At 35.0% G+C, this 22726-nt stretch overlaps 1 protein-coding gene across 1 annotated transcript in view; it reads right to left on the bottom strand.

Moving 5' to 3' along the window:
• The window catches only part of TRERF1 (ELM2 and Myb SANT-like domain containing 1), a 103642-nt gene that overhangs the window by 15356 nt on the left and 65560 nt on the right, over window positions 1-22726 (bottom strand). The window contains exons 9-14 of the mRNA XM_051213621.1: window positions 19724-21029; window positions 12854-13712; window positions 9961-10611; window positions 5480-5952; window positions 3101-3153; window positions 1606-1710 (exon numbers count right to left, since the gene is read on the bottom strand). Of these exons, the coding sequence (XP_051072947.1) occupies window positions 1606-1710; window positions 3101-3153; window positions 5480-5952; window positions 9961-10611; window positions 12854-13712; window positions 19724-21029 (3447 nt within the window). The remainder of the gene's footprint in view (window positions 1-1605; window positions 1711-3100; window positions 3154-5479; window positions 5953-9960; window positions 10612-12853; window positions 13713-19723; window positions 21030-22726) is intronic.

Genomic DNA, 22726 nt, shown 5'->3' with positions numbered 1-22726 from the left:
TTCTAGTACTTTGATATAATGGTCAAAGGCTATATATGTTGTTGACTAAATAAATGATACACTACTACAGGTTGTAATGCAGATGCAACGACGATACAATGTGATTTTATAAACAAATACGATATAGGCTTCTATACACTAATTAATCAGTTATAAATATATCAGATCCTATAAAATGTCAATCACGATCCAAATAGCTCAATAGTAACGTCTTAGATTTTTAAATTGGACAATGTGAACTTGAATCTCGCTAGGAAATAACAATCCTATAAAGATTGTAGATAGAACTTGTTAACGATTTTCGATTAGAATTAAACTGAGATCTAGGTTTTTCTGATGAATATTTTTAATCACCTACGACCTAGATGTTCATTTCTTTAAGGATAATGAGTGACCCATGATAAGATTGAAATTTCCCAATCGTCTATACTTTATATTCTGTTGACTATAAGTGATTTCTTTTAATAATAGTAAATAATTCAGTTTTGTGAGTAGCAATTGTAGAGTCAACTTATAACATACGATTATATAATAACAATGCCATTTGATGCCATTATTTTACAAACTGGAAATGTTCATAATCATAATCATAATTTGTTGACAAACTCTGTATAGAACTTATGTAGATGAGAAGATCACGAGATAATCGAAATCAATTGTTCTTTATACATAATTTTTAGTGGTAATACTTCAACATTAAACAAGAGATTTGCTTACTACAACCTGAAATAATCTAATAATAATATTTCTGGCTATTGAATAAGGAAGGGAATTTATTTAAACTACTTCATACATACATTAAAGGTATTAAGTTATCTTTATTATGTAGTGCCCCCAAATGCCCTGGTACGGCAGGGAGTGGGGAAAGTCAGCTCTCCTTCTCCAAATGCTCCCAAATGGCCACGTGTATACAAACACAATCACTCGTGGCATTATTGTTGTTTGCGAAATTGAGATGGCGAAAAGCGAATGTCCGGTGCCTTAACCGGGTTGGTGGACACGGACAGTCCACCTAGGGGAGTTGGAAAACTCTGATTCCAAATCAATGGTACACATGGGCTCCATTATCCTGAAGGAATAAATGGCGCATCATGACACTGCATCTCCTGACGTTGCTCCACTGTCTTGTGGATCAGACCTTTGGGTCGAAGGCTCCGGGTATGACCTCGTAAGTAAACCGCTTGCTTCGGTCTGGGCACCCAGGCAGTATCATAGCCCTCACATAAATCGAATGATTTATGTGGCGCATATCTATTTGGTGCCTCCTTGTATCAATGTATATGTATTTTAAAAGGTTATGTAGGGCCTAGTGATTAAATGATATTATGGTTGTTTTTCGTGGATTGTTTCTTTTAAAACTTTATTACTTCTCCACTGTGAAAGATGCATAGACTATAGGCCTTAATCAGCTTAATCTCAAGTACAGTAAAATAATAGATTGAACAATAATGAGATTTAGTATATGGGGTAAAAGAGAAAAATGGGAAATTATACATAATTACTAATCGATAATATTAGTTGAATTCTGAAGAAGAAAAGAAACACTACTCAAAACATAACTAATTGTATGTTAGTGATGCCAGAAAACAAAAAAAAGGAACTTACATGACTCTATATTCTTAGGATCATGTTCATCAAGATAAGCTGGATACCAGAGTAACATTTCCCAGTTGGATGGTGATTCTTTGTTGGTTTCATCCGATGTAATTTCTAATGATTTGTTAATCATAAGAGCAGGGAATAAAACAAAATTTAACAATTCGATTCAGTAATATGTTCTTTTTTTTAATAAAAAAGATACATGTTCATGATGAAAATGACTGAACGTACTATAATACATTATAACAATTCAGTGAAAATTATGGAAATAATGTTTAGTCATTCCAGTTACCAAGTTTCCGGTTCGAACTCATCGTCTGTTGTCCACTTCCCATCATTGATCATCCCATTTTAAAAGAAAGGGCCAAAATCCGTTTGTGACAATCAAAGAGGAATTAGTTTATCTAAAGTACCGCCTAATATATTACTCTTAATAAAATCTCAACGTCTAACTAGAGTGAATGAAGAGCGAACCCGAGGAAACCAGGCTAGTTTCAGACCTGGATGCGGACATATAGACCAAATATTCACCATTTGATAGGTTCTGGAACATAGCCATACTTTTCGACGTGCGATAATACTTACATTCCTTGACCTTAAGGCAGGGTTTGACTCTATTGTTCATGATGTTTTGCGGAAGTGTCTGTTATTGAAAGACATACCAAAGAAGTGCATTAACCTTGTACAGATCTTTTATTCGAACGCTACTGGTCGGATCAGAGCTTATAGTGAACTGTCATCAGAATTAATCAGTTCAAGTGGTGTTCATTCAGGTTTTCCGCTTTCTCTATTTTTATTTAACTTTGCTATAGACATGCCTTTACAGATAGTACTTTCATCAGATAAATTTTTAGGAGTTAATCTTTCACCAGCAGATTAACTTATTAACTTAAAATGTGCAGATGATATAGTCGTTTTTGGTGAAGTTGCTGATGAAATGCAGAGACTTCTGATAGTCTTAAGCAACTTCGGTATGCAACTCTTTTCCTACAAGTGTTAAATTGTCACTTCAGGATTGCCCTGTGTCAACGCCTTAACTAAAGATAGGGAATGAAGTAATTGAATTTATCGACCTCTTCATTGACATCGGGAGTCTCGTCAGTCCTGGTGGTTTGGTGCCTGATGAAATTTAGGCATAGATTCAGAAGGCTTGATTAGTTTTGGCAAACTTAAGTCGCTTGTGGCGTAGTCGAGATATCCGTCTTCAAACCAAAGGACGAGTTAACTGCATAACGGTTCGCTCTGTCCTGCTTTATGGGTGTGAAACATGCCTATTAAGAATACAGGATATTATTAAGTTACTAGTTTTCGATAACGTGTGTCTTCAAAGTACTGTTTGTGTATTTTGGGACAACCACCGCCTATCGAAACGCGCGATTTTGTTTAGTGTAAGAGTGAGCTAGGGAGGGCGGTGACCAAAACAAAATATAAGATCAGTTCATGAAGCCAATGACAATTGAACTGAGTTACGTGGCATTTAATTTCTTTAAGTATTATTTACCTTGACAAAAATCAGGAATTTCTGCTTGATAAGCGTGACCAACATTGATATGCCTTAAAAATAGAGAAATAAAAGCAAAGAAATCAAAAGTCGTAATCAAATAAACAAATATACAACTATCAGTATAAGAGGTCTTAATAAGATTGTAGAATTTTAAGGTTTACATTACAAACCTCTAATACCAATTATAATAATATGCTCGGTAAGTTGTGATGTATTTCCTGGATTTTAAACGAAAAGCTTTGACAAGTGAAGTTTGACCTCTTTGTGTATCATTCAGTTATATACTAATGGTATTATTAAATGATGATTACACAAAATCGTGAAATCATTGAAGTTAGACGTGTAAACTAATGGATGTCAGCTAAGAATTCCGAAAATTAATGATTTCCTGCTAGGTTCGACGTTCGATCTTTGATGAAGTAGCAAATGCGCATCGGCATGCAGTTCCATACTAGGATGAAGTATATGTCGAGTACTTCCTGGTTTTCACTGATTGTTTTAATAAGATCATTTCGTGACGCAAACTATAACTGAACGACTAATCTTGAACACATCGACTACATAAACGCACTTGATAGGATTCTTGTAGTTCCATTCAATATAACTTTCCTCAGTTGTATACTTACGTGGTAATATGAATATCATACTTACGGTTTACACAATGTTGTCACGAACCTGTATTTTGGCTATTAATTTGAATTTCATATCTACTGAAGAATTAAAATATACACATTATATTAGGCAAATGTTAATTGAGAAATATGAAGTTTTTATTCTCATTTTTTCAATAGCTGACATTTTATCGCTAGGAAGACCTAGAATTATCGGTTTCTTACTAAAATAATCTAAATATTCTTTCTTGTAACCCCAATCGCGATAACATTAATCCCAATTCATAGTTCCGTACGACCTTTGCTTTTTTGAAAATCGCTATTAGACACTATTGCTAATAACGTAGATGCCCTCAAACGCCTTGGTACGGTCGATGGTGGGGAGAGTCCGCTCTCCCTCTCCAAATGCTCTCACATGGCTACGCATATACAGCGACTGTAATGGAATTCCTACTCACTGTCTTCTCGTGGCAGGGCTGTTGTTTACAAAATCGAGAGGATGAAAAGTGAATGTCCGGCGCTTTACCTAGGTTAGGGGATATGGAGCATCCACCTTGGGGAGTTGGAAAACCCTGATTTCAAACCAATGGTGCACATGGGCTCCTGGATTCTGAACGAACATTCCATCAGGACACTGAAGAATCTGAATACAGTCAGAATAATAACTGAAGCAGAATAATGTGAATTCATCATGTTTCGTGATTTCTCACCTGCTGCTTACAACCATCTATGTGTCCGTATGACATTTAAAACTTAATGTCATGATTCACTTGATTATACAAGACCAGAGCGTACCATAAATACGAAATCTTAGTCAGTAAATAACAAATATATGTTGATAAAGAACTGGGCTACAGATGTTTAAGTAAATGACTATTTGAAGACATACAAAAAATAAATGGACCGAAAGAACGTTAACAATTACATTTACACAAGTTCACCATAAAACGGCTAGTTAATAAACAATGTTCATCAGAAAAGTATAGGAAACAATCAACAGGTAGATGTCTCCATCTCACATTTCTTTTCCTTTCATCTCTTCTTAATAAATACGTTAGTTAAAAAAAATAGAGAAAATTCGTCGTGATGATCTGGCTAACCATGACTTAAAGTTTCCAATCATAGACGTCACTTACTTGCGGTGGTCAGGCTTGCTTAAGTTGATAATAATCTAAATGAATTATATTGACTAAAATACTTGTTTGTGTATGTCTTATTATACCAGGTAAGTTGGCTGTATAGCGGTAATACTAAAAGAAGTAAACTCATGGTCCGAGGGCGAAGTTGTACTGGCGACTGTACACGAATGTGATGTTAGCAAGGTATTTATTTCCTTTGGACAACCAGCATCCACAGCGATTCTATATTCCAACAATGAGATCGTTAGGAAAGGGTTTGCGGTACAGTTTTAAATGTAAGGAGCTAATGCACCTAAAAGTCTTCACAAAATGGCCGTATGCGACTGGCTCTAGACAGTTATTCCACGAACGCTGCAGCGACACTTCTAGGTTGTCAACTGCACCCCTGACTCAGTTTTCTTTACAGATCGTCTATAATATGTATCCTTCTGCAGTGTGGGAAGCAGGAAATAGCAAATTTACACAGACCTGCAACATGAGTGTTCAAATTAAAGTGGGTGAAACAGGAATTGAACCTAGGATACCGTGATGGAAAGTCGAATGCTTTGACCGTCTAAGTCATCACACTTTATTCATCTCGATTATTTGTGTAGAAAATATAAAACTTAAAATACAGAAATACTCACGGAATAATACTAGTTGGAACACCTTCTTCATCGTCATCATCCTCTTCATCCTCTATTTCATGCTCCGAGTCTAATTCAACATCGCTATTAAATTGTATTGTTGTTTCAGAATAGTTTGTCTCTTTAATTTTCATTTCGAAATCAAAATTTAACAACTGTTCATCAGCAAAGTTGAAACTGTGATCAGTTTTATTAGGAATTGATTCATTATTGTTATTATTATCATCATCGGTAGGAGTAGTAGTAGTATGGTGATTGATTTGATCATTAGATGCATTTATCTCAGTATCATATCGACGACGTGAATAACGTTTATCTTGATGTTTTTGTCTATTTAACCGGTAAGCTTCATCGGCTTCCGCAAAACGGCGCATAGTCTCATCATCATAACCAAATACGGTATCAGTGTTAGAGAATTGTTGTTGAGATTGAAGTGATAACTCATTGTCTTGAAGATCTCTTGATTGATTTGCCTACAGTGAAGAGAAAAAAAACAATCATGAATGAAATAGTTTTAAGAAAAAATTTATCAGTTTTCATAACGAGTTCATCATACAATTGAAGAGACCATTGAAAACTCAAGAGAACGAGTGTATTTAGTTATTATTTTGTTATGGTATGTAAATCTTAGGCAATGTAACTATACGTTAGCGACAAACTTGAGTGATCGTTAAATTGGCTAGTGAAATTTTACTTTTATTACACAATCAGAATGTAAATGAAGTTAGAGTATAATTTGTCATTAAAAAAAACCGGAAAAATTCCGAAAGATTAAAGTTGGTTTTTATGTATTGATGAATTTATGACGTACACAGGACCTTGAGATATCGTCCCGTAAATACATTTAACTGTGTCCTATATCATACAATGTGCGACCGACATGTATTTAAGATTGTAGATACAACCTGCATCCGAATCAGGTATTTCTTATAACTTAGCCTTCACACCATATCATATTCACTATACAATGGAACAACAGATATATTTATCAATCATAAATGCGTTAAAGCATGAACATAAATACGTTTTGAAAAGCTTCTAATCAGTTACAAGCCAGCTTTCATTCGAATTTCATGCAAAACTCAAACAATAAGTACACTGAATCTGATTGGTTCGTCGTTGAAATATAGTTTTACTGCTTAATTGGTATGCATCCATGACCTTATAGCCGGCATGAAATCAGGAAGACTTAGTTCTCACAACGAGTACAACATACGTTAGTTAGTTAGTTAGAGTAAGTATCAGTTTAAAAGGTACCAATTTTTTATGTGTTCTTTTTTTTTAGACTATTTATACACGATTCTGTTGATAAGCCTTTAATCTAAAAACCTCTTTAGTGTGTTGACACCAAACTATAGAACCGTTGTGAATTGATCTAAACATTCAACACACGACCAGTGAGTTGTAGGATGCATATATGCCAATAAGAGACTGATCAATTGCAGTCCTAAACAACAATGGGAAGATACAAGCAAACAACACCAAGTGAATTTAAACTTCACCTCATTACACAAGCGAGTGACTATCAGGACTCAGTAGCTAAGTGAATAACGCGATAGCGTTTGAAGAGAACATTACTGGGTTCGAGTCCCAGGGTGAAAATCAACTCTGAGATGCAGGTACATCCAGATGACGAGTCTTATATACGATGAAACGTGAGTCCCGGGTTCCATTATTAGCCATCATTCATCTTTGCATCCAAATATTATTTTCTGAATGCTTTTCAAAGAAAACCTATCATCGCCAATGAGATCTTTGATCCTTGATTCTGTGTTTAACTCATCTCTATTAAATGTGATGATACTCGGAAAAAAACATAGTGAATGTAACTAGAGGGAATAATATCTAAGTAGACGATAAGTATATATCAACAACAACAACACGATTGAATAAACCGACAACTTGAACATGTAATCAAATAACACTAAATTAATTCATAGGTAAATTACATGTCAATTAATCATTTATAATTTATATGGTTCAATAAATACAAGATGAAGTTATACATGTATATACACACACAAAAACTAGTAGACGACAGATATGAAAGATTTTTCATTCGATAACTAACAAGAACTCTTTCCAAACCATATATATTGTTTCAGCAAAACAATACTCTTTTAATATAAGGAAATTTTAAACAAATGAATACACATAAGAAGGGGTTTTTGTAGATGTTATAGTAATTTCAATAATTGATTTCATGAATCGCACGAGATCGATAGGTCCTGGATTCGAATCTCGTGAGGTGAGATCGTGGATGCTCATTGTTAAGGAGTCCCACAATAGGACGAAACGGCCATGCAATGCTTCTAGGTTTTTCATAGTGGTCTAGTATCAATTGACTCATGATCTCAACTATTGAAATTAATAACAGTATTTATGAAGATTGTGAAATTTCCAATTTAAACTACGAGTTAGTCTTAGATCATCATTGAAAATCGAAAAACATTAAACAGATGTTTCGTTGTAGTACGTGCATATTTACGACCTCATAATAAAAAACCGAATCCAGGACTAACGGTCTCGAGGGTGAACGTTTAACCTCTAGACCAATAAGCTGTATAACTTCAATCAATTCATGATATTGCGAGACCATCACCTTCCACTCGATGAGTTGACTAACTGTATAGGACCCGACATAGCTGAACTCTACTGATTAAAATTATGAAAATCCTAAAATCTCCAATAAAACGTCTATTGATAATAATCTTATTTTCATTAGTGACTAGCTTGAAGACGCGGTTCCTGGAAATCTAGAGAGAAGTCGTAACCGGTGGAGTTCAACCAAATTGGGTGTGAAACAGTCAACCACTGAAGGTACTGGCAGATGATCGCGCAATATCGTAAATTGATTGAATTTAAACATATTTTTATCCCACAGATGTCATACAACTCAAAAAACAGAACAGACACGCACATAGCCAAATAGATAATCAATTGATAGGTACATAAACAGATGGAGATACAGCTATTAGATAGGCAAATAGGTAGATAACGCGTAGAAAGATAAACAGACAAAGATGCTTAGGAGTAGACATCAGAACTAGCTACAAAAGGAGTGAGCGATGAACTTGTCTTATCCATATTCTAGAAGTAAAAAAGTTACAATGTCTAATCGATATTTTGAGACATGATCGAGTAAAGAACAACTTTCAAATAATAACTTACGTTGGTGTGTGTGTGTGTGCATTTATGATAATGTTGACTGTTCATCAAGAATCGACACGTAAGCTGATGAAAAATTGAAAACCAAGGAGCCTTTACTGTGAACTCCGAAGAAATATCCACCTTAGGAACCGAACTCACGACCTTTAAAGCTTTCAGTAATCGAATAATTCTCTTTAGACAATGATAAACGAACATCTTTGGTTACGGGAAATTCTCAGATTTACGGTTTCATAAGCATAGAGAGAAACTATTCATTATAAAAGCGTTGGTTTTATGATTAGAACAATGTAACAGCAGAGACAAAATTAATTCAACACTAACAGAAGTCGTGTATCTTTCACTGGACGAAGATTAATGTTATTTGCTAAACGACTACCTAAAGACCTGAACGTCCTGACTGCTGAATGTGAAAGTGAGAACGAATTCTGTTTTATACAAATATTTTACACTCTATTTCATACTAACAGATGCTCATCGTCAACTAATTGAATGGAAATATCACTATGATGCAACGGATAGTAAAGATTTCAATCGCTCATTCAAGATTAAAAAGTTTATTTCGCCAAATAACAGACCTACACGTATCCATCACAAAGATATCTCAAAATTGATTCCAAAATATCATCTTGAAAATCCGGCTTTGATGGCTTAGATGAATATACGAACATCATCTCGGAAAATTCCACATTGTCCATCGTTTCCTCAAGCTGGAACTAGGTGGAAAGGTGATGATGTTATGACATGAAAGTCGTGTTCCTAGATATGGTACGACTCAATGACTTCTGATGTCATCAAACATGGTTCAGAATAGTAGGCAATGGCGATCCTACTTCAGCTTTCTCTTACAAACTTCATTAAGGTGAGAGGGACTATATGAGTCGATAGAAATCCCTGTAGGCTGTATATATAAAAGAAATGTATCTTCTACTATACACTATAATTGTTTATTTATTCTTTTATTTTGTTGCATTGCCTTTACCTGATCTAACGTTTCACAATCTGATCTCTTTATTATATCCGGTGTATGAAATTTTTAATGTTCAGTTGTACCAGATTTCATGTACCAAATAACAGAGAAATAAAAATAGTACGAATTTCGGAAGTGGTGAATGTAGAAAGATTTAAGATTAAGTTACTGTAGTATTTATAAACAAAGCTTCACCTTCATATGAGATTCATACACACACATGCGTAGTTCAGTACAATAATAAGTAATGAAATTGATGAGCAGTTTCAACAGAAATTGACCACCAAATGTTGTATGCAAAAGTACATTGGAACCAAAGATGAAAATTGTAAAAAGAACGTACCGAATTTTTTGTCGTATTACAGTTAAGAATTAACACAGGAGCGGACTTTGGTGTGAGTTGTTGACGTCGTCTACGTGTATAGGCTATTGGTCGATTTACATCACGCATATACAAGTCAGTGATTGAGCCTGTATTTACGTTGTTATTGTCATAACTATTATTATTAGTAGTAGTATTAGTAGGGTCAGTAAATATATTATTACCAGAATCTACCATATTAATACTCTGATTTGAAGTGCTAATCTCACTGGTATTACTCCTAGTACCACTGCTACTTGCATGACGTCGTTTCAACTGACCACCACTATTGACCCCACTGCCAGTTGCACACATAGTAGAAGTATTAGGAATAGTAGTAATTTCTGAGTCATTATGATGGGAGATCGATGAATAATAACTTGAGAATCGACGATTCATCAGTGTACCGCTCCCGACAGAACGAGTTCCTGTCGACGTCGTCACTGACGCTCCTCCTCCTGATACTGCTGTTGGAGTTGGCACCCATCGCGATAATGAAGAAAACAAACCGGAACCTTGACGGATTGGACTAAGCATTGGAGGTGGTGTATATGGTGGAGGACTAGAATTAAGCGAAGATCGTTTTGAACTCCATACACGTGGAGAACGTAATCTTGACAAATTTGCACCGGTCTACAGAAAATAATCACAGTGAAAATAAAGTTATATAGATCAATTATTACTAACCAAAAAACTAATGAAATGTTTCATTCTTGAATTTGAAAAATGTTTAATTCATTTCGAAATCGACGTTCTTACAATTCAGAAAGAATAAATGCTAACCTTCATTCTAATGAACTGTGGGCTTTCATCAGTTAACTGATAAAAACATAATACGTTATCTTAAGTTTCAGTGCTTAACAAAGTCATCGTCTTAAACAAATCGATGTAAGCAAACTGGCTGTAGCTTTTGTTTCAAGTTTTACAGTAAACGAGGATTGTTACGTAGTGAAATTGTGCAAAGCTTGAGTAAGGACCGAGAAGCCTATTGGCTGGAGCATGCTAACGTTTTGTAAATACCAGATGCATCTGATAACTGATGAACAGTCTGTCAATTCAATATAATCACCATAAACTATGTGACTCGGTCAAATCTGTGCCAGAACGTGATGTTCTAGTTTAGAACTATTGAACAATAGAAATTATGATATATGTGCATTGGTTCATGTTGCCATACCACAAATTAGCACAACAAGACGAATAACAAAAGGGATGAAAATTATGTATTATAAATCATAATTAGAAGTATTCAGCAACGAGAACATAGATCAAAAACGAAATGAGACGGAATACAAGAACTGAAAATCTAGAGCACGACGAAGAATGAATGCTTTTGAGCTAATCGGGTTGTTTGTGACTTATATCATTCAACTTCCTTAGCCACTGATTGAAGTTATAGCATGGATAACAACAAGACAGTTTGTATCGACTAGTATGACTTGGAACAACATTCAATGATTTCATTGACTGTCTCTGCACTTTCTTCCAGATTACTCTTACAACAGAAAAGCCTGGAGTAAAAGTACGCGACCGACCGGATGAATATTTTGGAATGGTCGACGTGAAGTGTATCAACGCAACTCATACATTTATAAGCTTTTACGGTTGAGAAGATATTAGGTATCCCTCGAAAAAGTTCAGAGGGACCCTGAAAACATTATATCCAACCAGCCTTAAATAGAAGTTTCACAAAACATCTAGCAAGTGAAGAGATACGTGTCACACTTCTGATTGAAGGATTACCTATCCTGCCGTTATGTTTAGTGGAGTTCTAGAAACTTCCAGAGGCCCAAGATCATCTGAATTACTATAAATACCACTAATTTTCTGTACAAACTTGACCTTCGGACTACTGAATCCGCACCAAATAGTGTACATGTCTAACTTCATCAACCAAATCATAATACTGTACATCTATCTGCCTCACACGCGATACAGTTGGACTCCACTAGTCACTGCCTCGCAATAGAACTCCAAGAAATACCTATCCATCAGATAGAATATGATAAATATCAATACAAGGGTTCGTTGAGAAAATTGACTTCAGTAACACTTGACAATTACCACGAATCCCTATACTCAAAATGACTCTCGACCTACAGAAAATATCGATCAAGAAGGCCAGAATCTAGAATAAGAATAAAGGTCATCGATAAACAATCAAGATCAACAGGATAATATGTAAGTTATATGTGTAGAAAGTGGAATTTTTCAGTCCTACCTGAAGTTAGTGCAAATGTTGATGTTCAGAAGAGGTGTGAAGGCTTCATGGCTATATCATCTACAGCAGAACACGCAAGTGCCTCAAAATCACTCATCGTAGCTATAAATCACATTCACTAACTCTTTTATCTGACAAGCTTTTATGTCTAAAGTCAGTATCAACAAATTGATAGTCCCACAATTACCCACAACACATAATTATTTTCATTTTCATCAATAAATGTTTATGGTCGTTCGGGCAAGGATGACTTTAACTAAACAGCCATTACTACTAGAAACACTGGATATTTGCCTCATTCTGGCATGTAACTACCTAGCGGTGAGCACCCCTGTGGCTACCTGAAACAGCAGTAAGAACCTCTAGGACTCGTCGCAAGTTCTAGCTTTCAGTTCACTAGGTCAGGTTAATATTGTCAAGCGAATAGAGTTAGAAGTGCAAATTACTTGACGCCAGATTAGTGGTCTGAAATCCAGGAGTTCGCTACGAGGTCTAAGGGATCTTGGTCCAATTCCTGATGGGTTTGTGAATGAACAACCCTGAGGAGCAACATATTGAGACAAAACACGTGTTCAGTGCCCTCTGGCTTTCAGTGGTTATCTGGTTGAAATCAGTTTGCAAATAAAATTGAAAAAATTGAAAAAAACATCTTACTTGTGGGGGAATTGAAATAGGCGCTGGTTTACTTTTCATCTTTTTCGGTGGCGGTAATGCTGTTGGATTACGGAATAAATTATCTTCAGCTAATGATTTGGAAAGTTTTGCTGCAACCGAATCATTTCCTGAATCGCAAGGATACTTATTATTATTGGATGTTGTCTGATTTGTTGTTTTTTTGATCATTTCATCGTGATCATCACAGTTGACAATATTATTTTGTGTAATCGATGGTGGTACAGTCAGGTCCAATAACTCGGACTGATTTAAATTGGACACTGAATATGAAGAAGTAATTGGAAGATGTAAACTGATAGGCAATTTTTGATGTTGTTGTTCATGATGATGATGATGATGATGATGAGTTGCTACTTTCGAAAAGTGCTGTTGTTGATGTTGTTCAATACTCAAATCTTCTATATCCATAGAACGAAATGAATTAGTCATTAAATGTGAATCAGTACATGAAAAGAAAGATGTTGTTTCTTCTTGTGATATCGATGATAATGAAAATGGTAATACTGGTGATGTTGCCGGTGATAATGATGGCACTAGAAATGATGATGACGATGATGGAATACATGTCATTTTATTAGTTGGAAATATACTTGACATGTTGTTCATAATATTTATTGGTCGGTATAAACATTCATCTTCTAAAATAGAGAATGACTGGTCGACTGTTTCTGCTGTAGATCTTGCTACTAATAAAGATTTTTGGTGTTGCGACGGCAGTGGTGGTGGTTGTGTTAGTGCTGGTGATGGGATAGGAGTTAAAGACAGTTCTGGTGTTGTTGGACAAGAATTATGTATATCACATGTTAACGATGATAATCCATCTGGATCGGTAATATGGCTAAAGACGAAAAACATATAGATGAAAAAATATGTGTATCACTATGAGCATGATAACTTTAGACTAGTAATAATGGTTATATTATATTATGAACTGACTGGAAATGAAAATGTAACAGTCTAATTTCGACAGAATCCTCATCACAGTTGATAAGCTGAGATGGTGCTCGAGCTTGCATATCGTGATGACCTTCTTGATTTACATAGTGTGAAACATTTATGCTTTTAGTTCCTACCATAACCAAGCAGATTAGTTTGAGCAAGGTGAAACTAAAGACAGCAAACGTAATGTCTGAGAACGAAGTTCTAAAGTTGAATCTACAACGGTGTTATAGCGGTAAAGTATTATATTTCAACAACCTACGTCTGTAATAATTTTGTTTCAAAAATAAGCAATGAAAATGATCAGTCAAAAGTATGAAATGAATACATCAACATTGAATAATGCTAAAGTAATAACAGTGATTAACCAATCAGATTTGAAGAAGACGATTAGAGCTGACGTCAAATAATCACGTAGCAAAATGTTAACCACTGATGAAAAATGTGCTAATTTCTAAGAAAAGAAAAAAATATGTTAAGAACATATCAACAAGAAAAAATATTGCGTCCAGAGATGTTTATTGTTACCAAAAAAAAAGAAATAACTTCATTGGAGTGTAGAAACCAACAGTATGAATTGATTTGTTTTTCACTCCTGTAAATGTAAATCATGTGGTCTCAACATTGTACAGACGTACACTTAAACATTATAACGAGCAGAATTATGAAAAATTCATCCAAATACATAGTGACGGTGAGAAAGATTAAACATTGCAAAATACAGTCCAGATAGAAGGGATGAAATTGAGAAATGGAAAGCACATTGTTGAAGACTGAGATCAGCACAAGACAAACAGTGAATATACCTAACCTATTGTAACTGATTTTGAGCCATATCATCCAACTCATTTGGTATTGTTTACTTGTATCTTCCCATTGATGTTTAGGACTGCAATTGATCAGTCTCCTATTGGCATATGTGTATACTGTGCGTATTGCCTCGATAATTCGCAAGCCTTATAAGCAAAGATGGATAGTGGCTAGCAGTGAAATCCAATGAGAAGATAGAAGTAAACAATACCAAGTGAATTTAAACTTCATCCCATTGCACAAGCAAATGACCATCAGGACTCAGTAGCTAAGTAGATAACGCGATGACGTTTGAAGTGAACAGTACTAGGTTCGAGTCCAGGAGTGGACATCAATTCTGAGATGAAGGCATATCCAGTTGACGAGTCCCAAATAGGACAAAACGAGCGTCTTGGATACCACTGCTAGCCATTACACATCTCTTCATATCACCCAACGTTTTCAACCATCGATTGTAGGTATTACCGAGATTCTAGCCAAGTACTTTGAACCTACTGTGGTGGATGCTACTTATGCTGACAGATATAATTAGTATATAGGATAAATCAAAAGTAGGAAGTTTGCCAGCAGAAGATTGAATTGAAGAGAACAGGAAGGGAAACAGATAGCAATTGCAATAACAACAAGATTGGAAGAACCATGAAGCGCGTACAGGAAGGCTGAAGGAAGATGTGCAAATAATGTACGGTTTTCATATATTACGAAGGCAATTGGTAATTTTGAATTAAACAATAAATTGATTTCCCCCACCTGAGATTTCGTTTACTACACTACGAATACGGTCCGGAAGAACAATCGATTGTTTTATGGATTGAACCCATATTTTGCCTTGGGTGACCATATATCATTTTCAAACTATTGCTACTCCAGCCAACATTTGGCATCGAGGTAGAAATGGTTATTTGACATACGTCGCACATGTCCCAGCCACCTCATTTGACAAAGATTCACGTTTTAAGTCACCAATTTATGATGCTTGCATGGAACTATACGTTTAACTTTATAATAGCTAGCTCGATCTTCTTACCATAAGCCACAAGTGCTTTGAAAACAATCGCGATAAAAAAAACTGTAATATCTATATGTCTACTATTTTCATAGATCATATTCCTTAACCATATCGTAATAGAGAGTAAACTACTGTTATCTCAAATAATTATACGAAACTGGAAAAAAGTAAATCGCTCTTGTGAAATACATAATAACTACTACTCACCACGAAAAATTATATATGGTTTGAATTATTTTTGCTGTTTGGCGTTTTTTTTTTTAGCGAGTTAGTTTTCTACAGGATGGGGTCGCTAACTCCATGCCTAACCTGGCCTTGGGACCGGCAGTAGCCCAAGAGGGGCTCCAGGCGAAGTTTTAAAAAACGTGTATGTAAAAAAAGTTTCAATAACAAAAGAGAGAATTTTAAAAAAATTCTGTATAGTTATTTCCAATGGACGTTAGGAATGTCGAGGTAACTGGTTTGTTTGTAAAGTTTTCACTATTCATCTGAACAAAATCATAAGCATATACATTAAAAAGAAGTGATATATTAGAATTTCTCTAATACAATCAATTAACACCGTCTTATTGACCTGAAATTTGATTAGTTGTTATCTATAACTGTATGGTTGTTGTTTAGATGTTTATTTTGGCAGTGTATCTAACGACCTGATCATCTACATCTACATGAACACTAAGTGAATTGTTAAACGACATGACATCAGTCAGTCAACTACAACGTAGGACTAGGCATCGGTACAACTTGCCATAACTCATTAGCACAAAAACATAAACAGCAAATCCATAGAATTAGTTAATTCAGTGGTGGTAATATATAAAAGAGAGGTTGTGTATAAGGATATAGTACAGGAAGAAAAAATCAATTCATAGAAAGAAAGATAAAAAGCCATTTTATTCTCATAGTTTAAGAGAAGACAAAGAGTGTGTACAACTACGCCATTGTGATCGATTCTGAGCCATGCCATTCAAAGTCTCCAACCACTGATTACGATAGCCACGCGCACCCCAACCCAGTAGTCTGCGTCTACCATCCACATGGCTCACACTATAAGTTAGTGACATCAAGGACTGACACTATGTTGTGGTTTGGCCACCCCTAACTTTATTCCAACCATCCCCTACACTAGTGAGTATTGAGCGTCGTGTTAATCGGTGTTCAGGCATACATAACACGTGGCTCAACCATCTCGGTCGAAGATTCACAACCTCATCAACTGATTTACCATCATTTCCTAGCCTCACCATTACTTGTCCGGTGATCATGGGTTCAACTAAGAAAACGTCAAAATAGTGGACAGAAGAAACACGAAGAAAGTCAACAGATATGTGAAAATAGACCAAATATTTCATTTGAAATCAGAACTCCTCCTTGAAATATGAATACCCATGTTTGAAAGCTACAGAACACTACCCGGGATGTCTTAAACTTTAAACAAATTGGATACTGATATTCACAAGAATTCTAATTTAAATAGATCTGTTCTGAGTACAGATTTTTTTAATGAATCGATGAAATTACACTGAACAGAAAGAAAGAAAGACATAAGATATGAGTTATGAATCTGTTCATTCAATTATATTCACTACACACAAATTTAATGTAGTCTAGTTAAGAATAGACAATACAAACCAAGAGAAGGTTGATAGAAAAATCATATCCGTAACAAGATTTAACAAGAAATTAACTTAATAATTAAAAATGAACAATAATAATGTGTACAAGTCAACAAACAAATACAAATAACCACTAGAATAATTTACAAGATTAACTGTGATTTCCCTCTACTCAAACTTAAAAAATAAATAAATAAATAACTAGATCCATGATATGAGGTATACACATATATACAAGTATAAATGGACAGACCAATCATCATTGAATGATCATTATGACTATTATTCAAAGGTATCACAAGTTGAGTTCATGTATGTAGTTGTATATGTATATAGATTGATGATAGAACAATAACGAGTAGATAGGTATGAACTTGTGCTACACCATACAAATTTATAATATATGATAATAACTGCCTGTTTATGTACTTCATAGACAGTGAGTGGATGAGGGGAAAAAAAAAAAAAAAAAGAGAGAGAGAGAGAGAGCATAACGAGCAATATGAAAGACACACGAAAAATACTTTCATTTAATATATTATTTTCATGAAAAATCAGCCTGATATTTTTCCTACTTAATTAATCTAATAAGCACGAGAAATATTTTGCTTTATATAATATAATGTATACATACCTACATATGATGACTGAATAGACTAATATGTTTAACAGTAAAATGAATTGATCAACATATAGAATATTTCACTAGTTGTATCCATGAGCCAACTGAAGCTATACCGTGGAAAACCTAGAAGCACTGAACCGCCGTTTCGTCCTAATATGGGACTTCTCAGTAGTGCGCACCCACGATCCCGCCGTCCGCGAGATTCAAACCAAGGACCTATAAGTCTCGCGCGCGAGCACCTAACCATCACACCGTTGAAATTTCTAGAATTTCCACAAAACCTCTTCTTATAATAATCATCTGCTCACTAGTGACTGGCTTTAAGAGGCATTTCCTGGAGTTCTAGTGAGAAGCCGTTACCAGTGGAGCTCAACCAGGTCTGTTGTGAGATATTAGCTCCCTGAAGACAGTGGTGTACGGTTGCACAATTTCGTGGATTGGTTGAAGTTAGATATTAAAACCGTTGGGTGCCGGCTCAGTGGTCTAGAGCTTAGGCGTGAGACTGATAGGTCATCGGGTTCGAAGCTCGCGGGGTGCGGGATCGTGGGTGCGCACTGCTGAGGAGTCCCATACTAGGACGAAACGGCCATCCGGTGCTTCCAGGTTTTCCATGGTGGTCTTGCTTCAATAAACTCAATTGAAGCTAGATGCACTGTTGAGAAGTTCCACATAGAATATTACATACATTAACACCAACGGATGTAGAGATAAAATTTAACACGAGAACATACTAAAATATTGTAGATTGGTTGAAGTTAGACATTAACACAGTGGTCTAAAGGTTAAGCGTTCGCATACAAAACCGAAGATCTTTAGTTCGAGTCCCGTGAGCGGGATCATAGCTGCTCACTGCTGAAGAGTGCTATACTAGAACGAAACGACCGCCTAGTGCTTTCGGGTTTCCAATGATGGTCAAATATTGATCAGTTCAAGATCTGTTATCTCCCGACAAGAATAATGAATGGTAACTTTTGGGATCTATTGATGGACCAATACTAAACGTATATTTTTATTGTATAATTATTAAGTAACTAAACTATTCATATTCATATTCCTCTTACTATAAGCTATATTTTGACCCATAAACTATTATTATACGTTTTACCACTCTTGAGTTATACCCAGTATATTAATTACTATCTCCCTTATTCACAGCTACATTTAGCTAATTCTTGTACAAATGTTGTTTCATATTTTATCGGTACGTTGTGGTCCGTTTGATTGGTATGTAAACTCAGTATGTTTGAAATATATTGATTCATATCGCAGAGGCTCGGATTGTTGTTCTGGACTTAACTGGCTGGGCTAGGCGGAAAGCAGGGCCAATCGGACTCTAGGTTGCTCACACGTGTTTTACGCGTCATTGATCCGATCGATAAGTCACTGCTCTCTAATTGGAGGTCACAAATTATAACATGATCACAACAATAAGATGAATTTGCAAGCATTGTTGAATGAGAAAACAACTGAACAATCTCAGACAATTACCTTTTATTAATAAACTTTTATGATATGAAAAAAAAAACAAATATTGTAGTGAGATGAAGTGGGATTCTTTTCATTTAGGGCACACTAAATCTTTCACATATTGATTTGTGTAAATAAATAAAACATGTTTTACAAATGTAATTTAGCGCATAACATTGCATAAAGTCATTTAGTTGGTTCACTAATTACGATTACTTTTTATACTCACTTGAGTTGAACTTATAATTGAACGAGTGTGTATGGGGGGAGAGAGATGATGATGTCATAATTGAATACAAGAAATAGGTGTAAATTATTATAATTACAGGAGAACTAATGAGAAATGTAAGAGTAATTATCAAATAAACACGGCTAGAACTGACCTTTGCATTAACAATTCAGCAACGACATCACTTGATGGTTGGTCACCAACGACTCCTTCACTGGAACTAGTACCTTTGCAATAATGACCGCGATGATGATAATGATGATGAACACGATAATGATGATTATGATATTCCGGTAGACAGGAATAAGATTTATTCACAAATTCATTTTTATGGCTCGTTAAAGCTGATGGTTGTAAATGGGACTGTGGATTGCCAGGACAGGTTAACGGTGAAATTGATGAATTATGGGACGATAATGATAATGGTACAGATAATGAAGATGATGAGGACGATAACGATAATGATGGCCAAGAGGATTGTGATGAAATACTATTAACTGCTGGTGCAGAAATATGTCGTTTCCTTTCTAGTTCTAAACAGGTTAAACAGCAATGACTTCTAGATGTATGTTTTGTAAATGAATCCGGTTGTTCATTACAACGGAATAAATGTTTGTAATTATGATCGTTATTATTAACATTATTTTTCGTATTATTATTACTTATATTATTGTGATGATTTCGTATAGAACCATTCATATGATTAAGTTGATTATGCAATAATAATTCGGACCCATTGAAAAAGCGACAATTATCAATTTTATCCAAACAAGAATAAATCCCATGATTCGACGAGGATGAGGTGGATGACATTATTGGATACCTTGTTGGTTGTTGTTGATGATGGTGGTAGTGATGATGATGATGATGTGGTGGTGGTGGTGGAAGAGAATAAAGGTGTTCTTGTCCAAGATGCAGTGTGGACGATAGTGGTGGTCCAAGGAGCGGTTGTTTATACTGTAATCGATTTCGGTTTAAATTAAAACAATTATTTCCATTCACTGATAATGAGTACTGATTACTACTACAACCATGAGTAATATTAGTTGCACCTATTGCATGAATGAAATTTGAAGATGTTGCAATAGACAGTGGAGAAGTTGTTGTAGCTACTGTTTTAGCTGATGAATTACAACACGATGATAATGTCATATTCATTACAGAACAACAATTTGGATTCAGTGATGAAATGCATGTGGAAGGTATAAAAATATTATCGTTATTATGCACTGTAGAAGTATTAATAAATTCATGTGTGGATTGACGTGTAAAATCCATGCTTCCTAATGAGTTTGCGACAGGTTGATAATATGAATATTGAGAACAAGTATGTGACGATGGTTCTGTATTCCGTCGACAATTTGTATTATTATTATTATTATTAAAATGATCATTACCATTTCTTTGTTCATGATATTGATGACGATTAGGGTAATATGATGAACTTGACGGTGGAATGTCTAAATTTAAAATAAACGTATTAAACATGAAACTTAATTTATAAAACTTAAGGTAATATGTTTTATGTTATATCTTAGAGCTAGGGACTTTATTAGGTGTATAGTTATTTTCCCGTTACAAACGATTAAGATTGCATTTTGCAAGAACGTGAACCCATCTCAACACGAAAGTATGGCTACTGATTGAAACATAAACACGATGAAACCCAGGAAGAGAATAGGAGTGCAGAAAAATATTGCTATTCAAGAACTTAACAAAACAAAATTGAAGTAGTACTCCATAAATACAGTAAAAACAAACAAGACCTTGAGAAATATGGGAAAAATTAACAGTGTAAAAGTGATAACAACCAACTAGAAAACGGCAAAGATCGTGAAGAAATGAAGACTAGAAAAAAATGTTATGGTAATAGTTACACTGTGGTGTATTCTATTTATGTCGACAGATATAAATAATATGTAACACCAATTAGAAGGGGAATGAATGGCAGCAGAAGGCAATGAAGGTCGACTTAAAAAAACAACACAGAAACGGAAATAGAAAGGAATTGTGACTGATGCAGAATGTGAAGAACAAATGATGAGAGATCTGCAAATGAAGTATTCTTATATTTTACCAAGAGATTCTGTAGTTTTGTACTAAACAATAAATTGGGCGCCCAGACCTGTGTTCTTATTCACAACAACAGGATAGAAGTTTAAATATAATCACTTGGTATAACCGCTAGTAGTACACATATACATAAAGAACAAATTAACCCAAAAAAGGTACGTGACAATTTTGAAAACCAGGATCTAACGGTAAACGAAGAGTGAATGTATCTGTTTCACTGAAAACGAATGTGAGTCAATGTTACCTAATGTCTACAGCCACTGCTTACGTAAATAGCATCATAATGGTAGTCCGTATCGACCAAAATGATTCAGACTAATAGTTATTGACATCATAAACTGATGCTAAGCCTTGATTTGAGTGCCTTTTACGTCGTGATAACCACTATCAATGGCTGGAAACGTTGAATGGAATAGCTTAAAATCGCTTATAGGGGTTACAGATGTATTCACTTTTCGTCATATGCTAAATCTTAATCTTCAAAATTATTTTGTACCTTTCATTCCTCAATTTCATCCTTTCTATCTGGACTGTATTCTGAAATGTTTAATCCTTCACATTGTAGTTGATATTACTAGTAATTCGTTTTGTTTGGTACTCATCACGTTAATTTCATCATGTTGTGCTAGTGTAGTATGAGAATTTGGCTAACCGAATTCTACACTATACTCTACGTTGAATTATATGCATCCAACAGATATGGATCTATGTAGCAGTCACTTCTAATGTATTCGATTATTATTATTATTATTATTATTATTAAAACTCTGGACGGATTTATTTAAAGTTACTTAGTTTATTTATGTTTTCCAGCATAATACAATCAATCCAATGGGACAATGTGTGTGTATGCGCGCACACTATGAGTTGAGGTTATTCGGAACATTTTCAATACTCAATAAATGTATGTTGAATTTAGTACAGTTTGTTTCCACTTCATTTAAACAATGATGGATGTATATTGGAATGTAAATTTTACTACAAGTGTCTGTAATTATTTGATTTAGTGTAGCAAAGACAAAATGTTGGACGGAAGGCAGAATTAATCAAGACTCTTGTTGTCTGATATCGAGCATTAGTAAGA

The sequence above is a fragment of the Schistosoma haematobium genome, chromosome 1 (genome assembly GCF_000699445.3).
Source record: "Schistosoma haematobium chromosome 1, whole genome shotgun sequence".
Lineage (NCBI taxonomy): Eukaryota > Metazoa > Platyhelminthes > Trematoda > Strigeidida > Schistosomatidae > Schistosoma > Schistosoma haematobium.
Note: the sequence above shows the minus strand (reverse complement) of the source record. Positions and strands in the feature narration are given on the sequence as shown.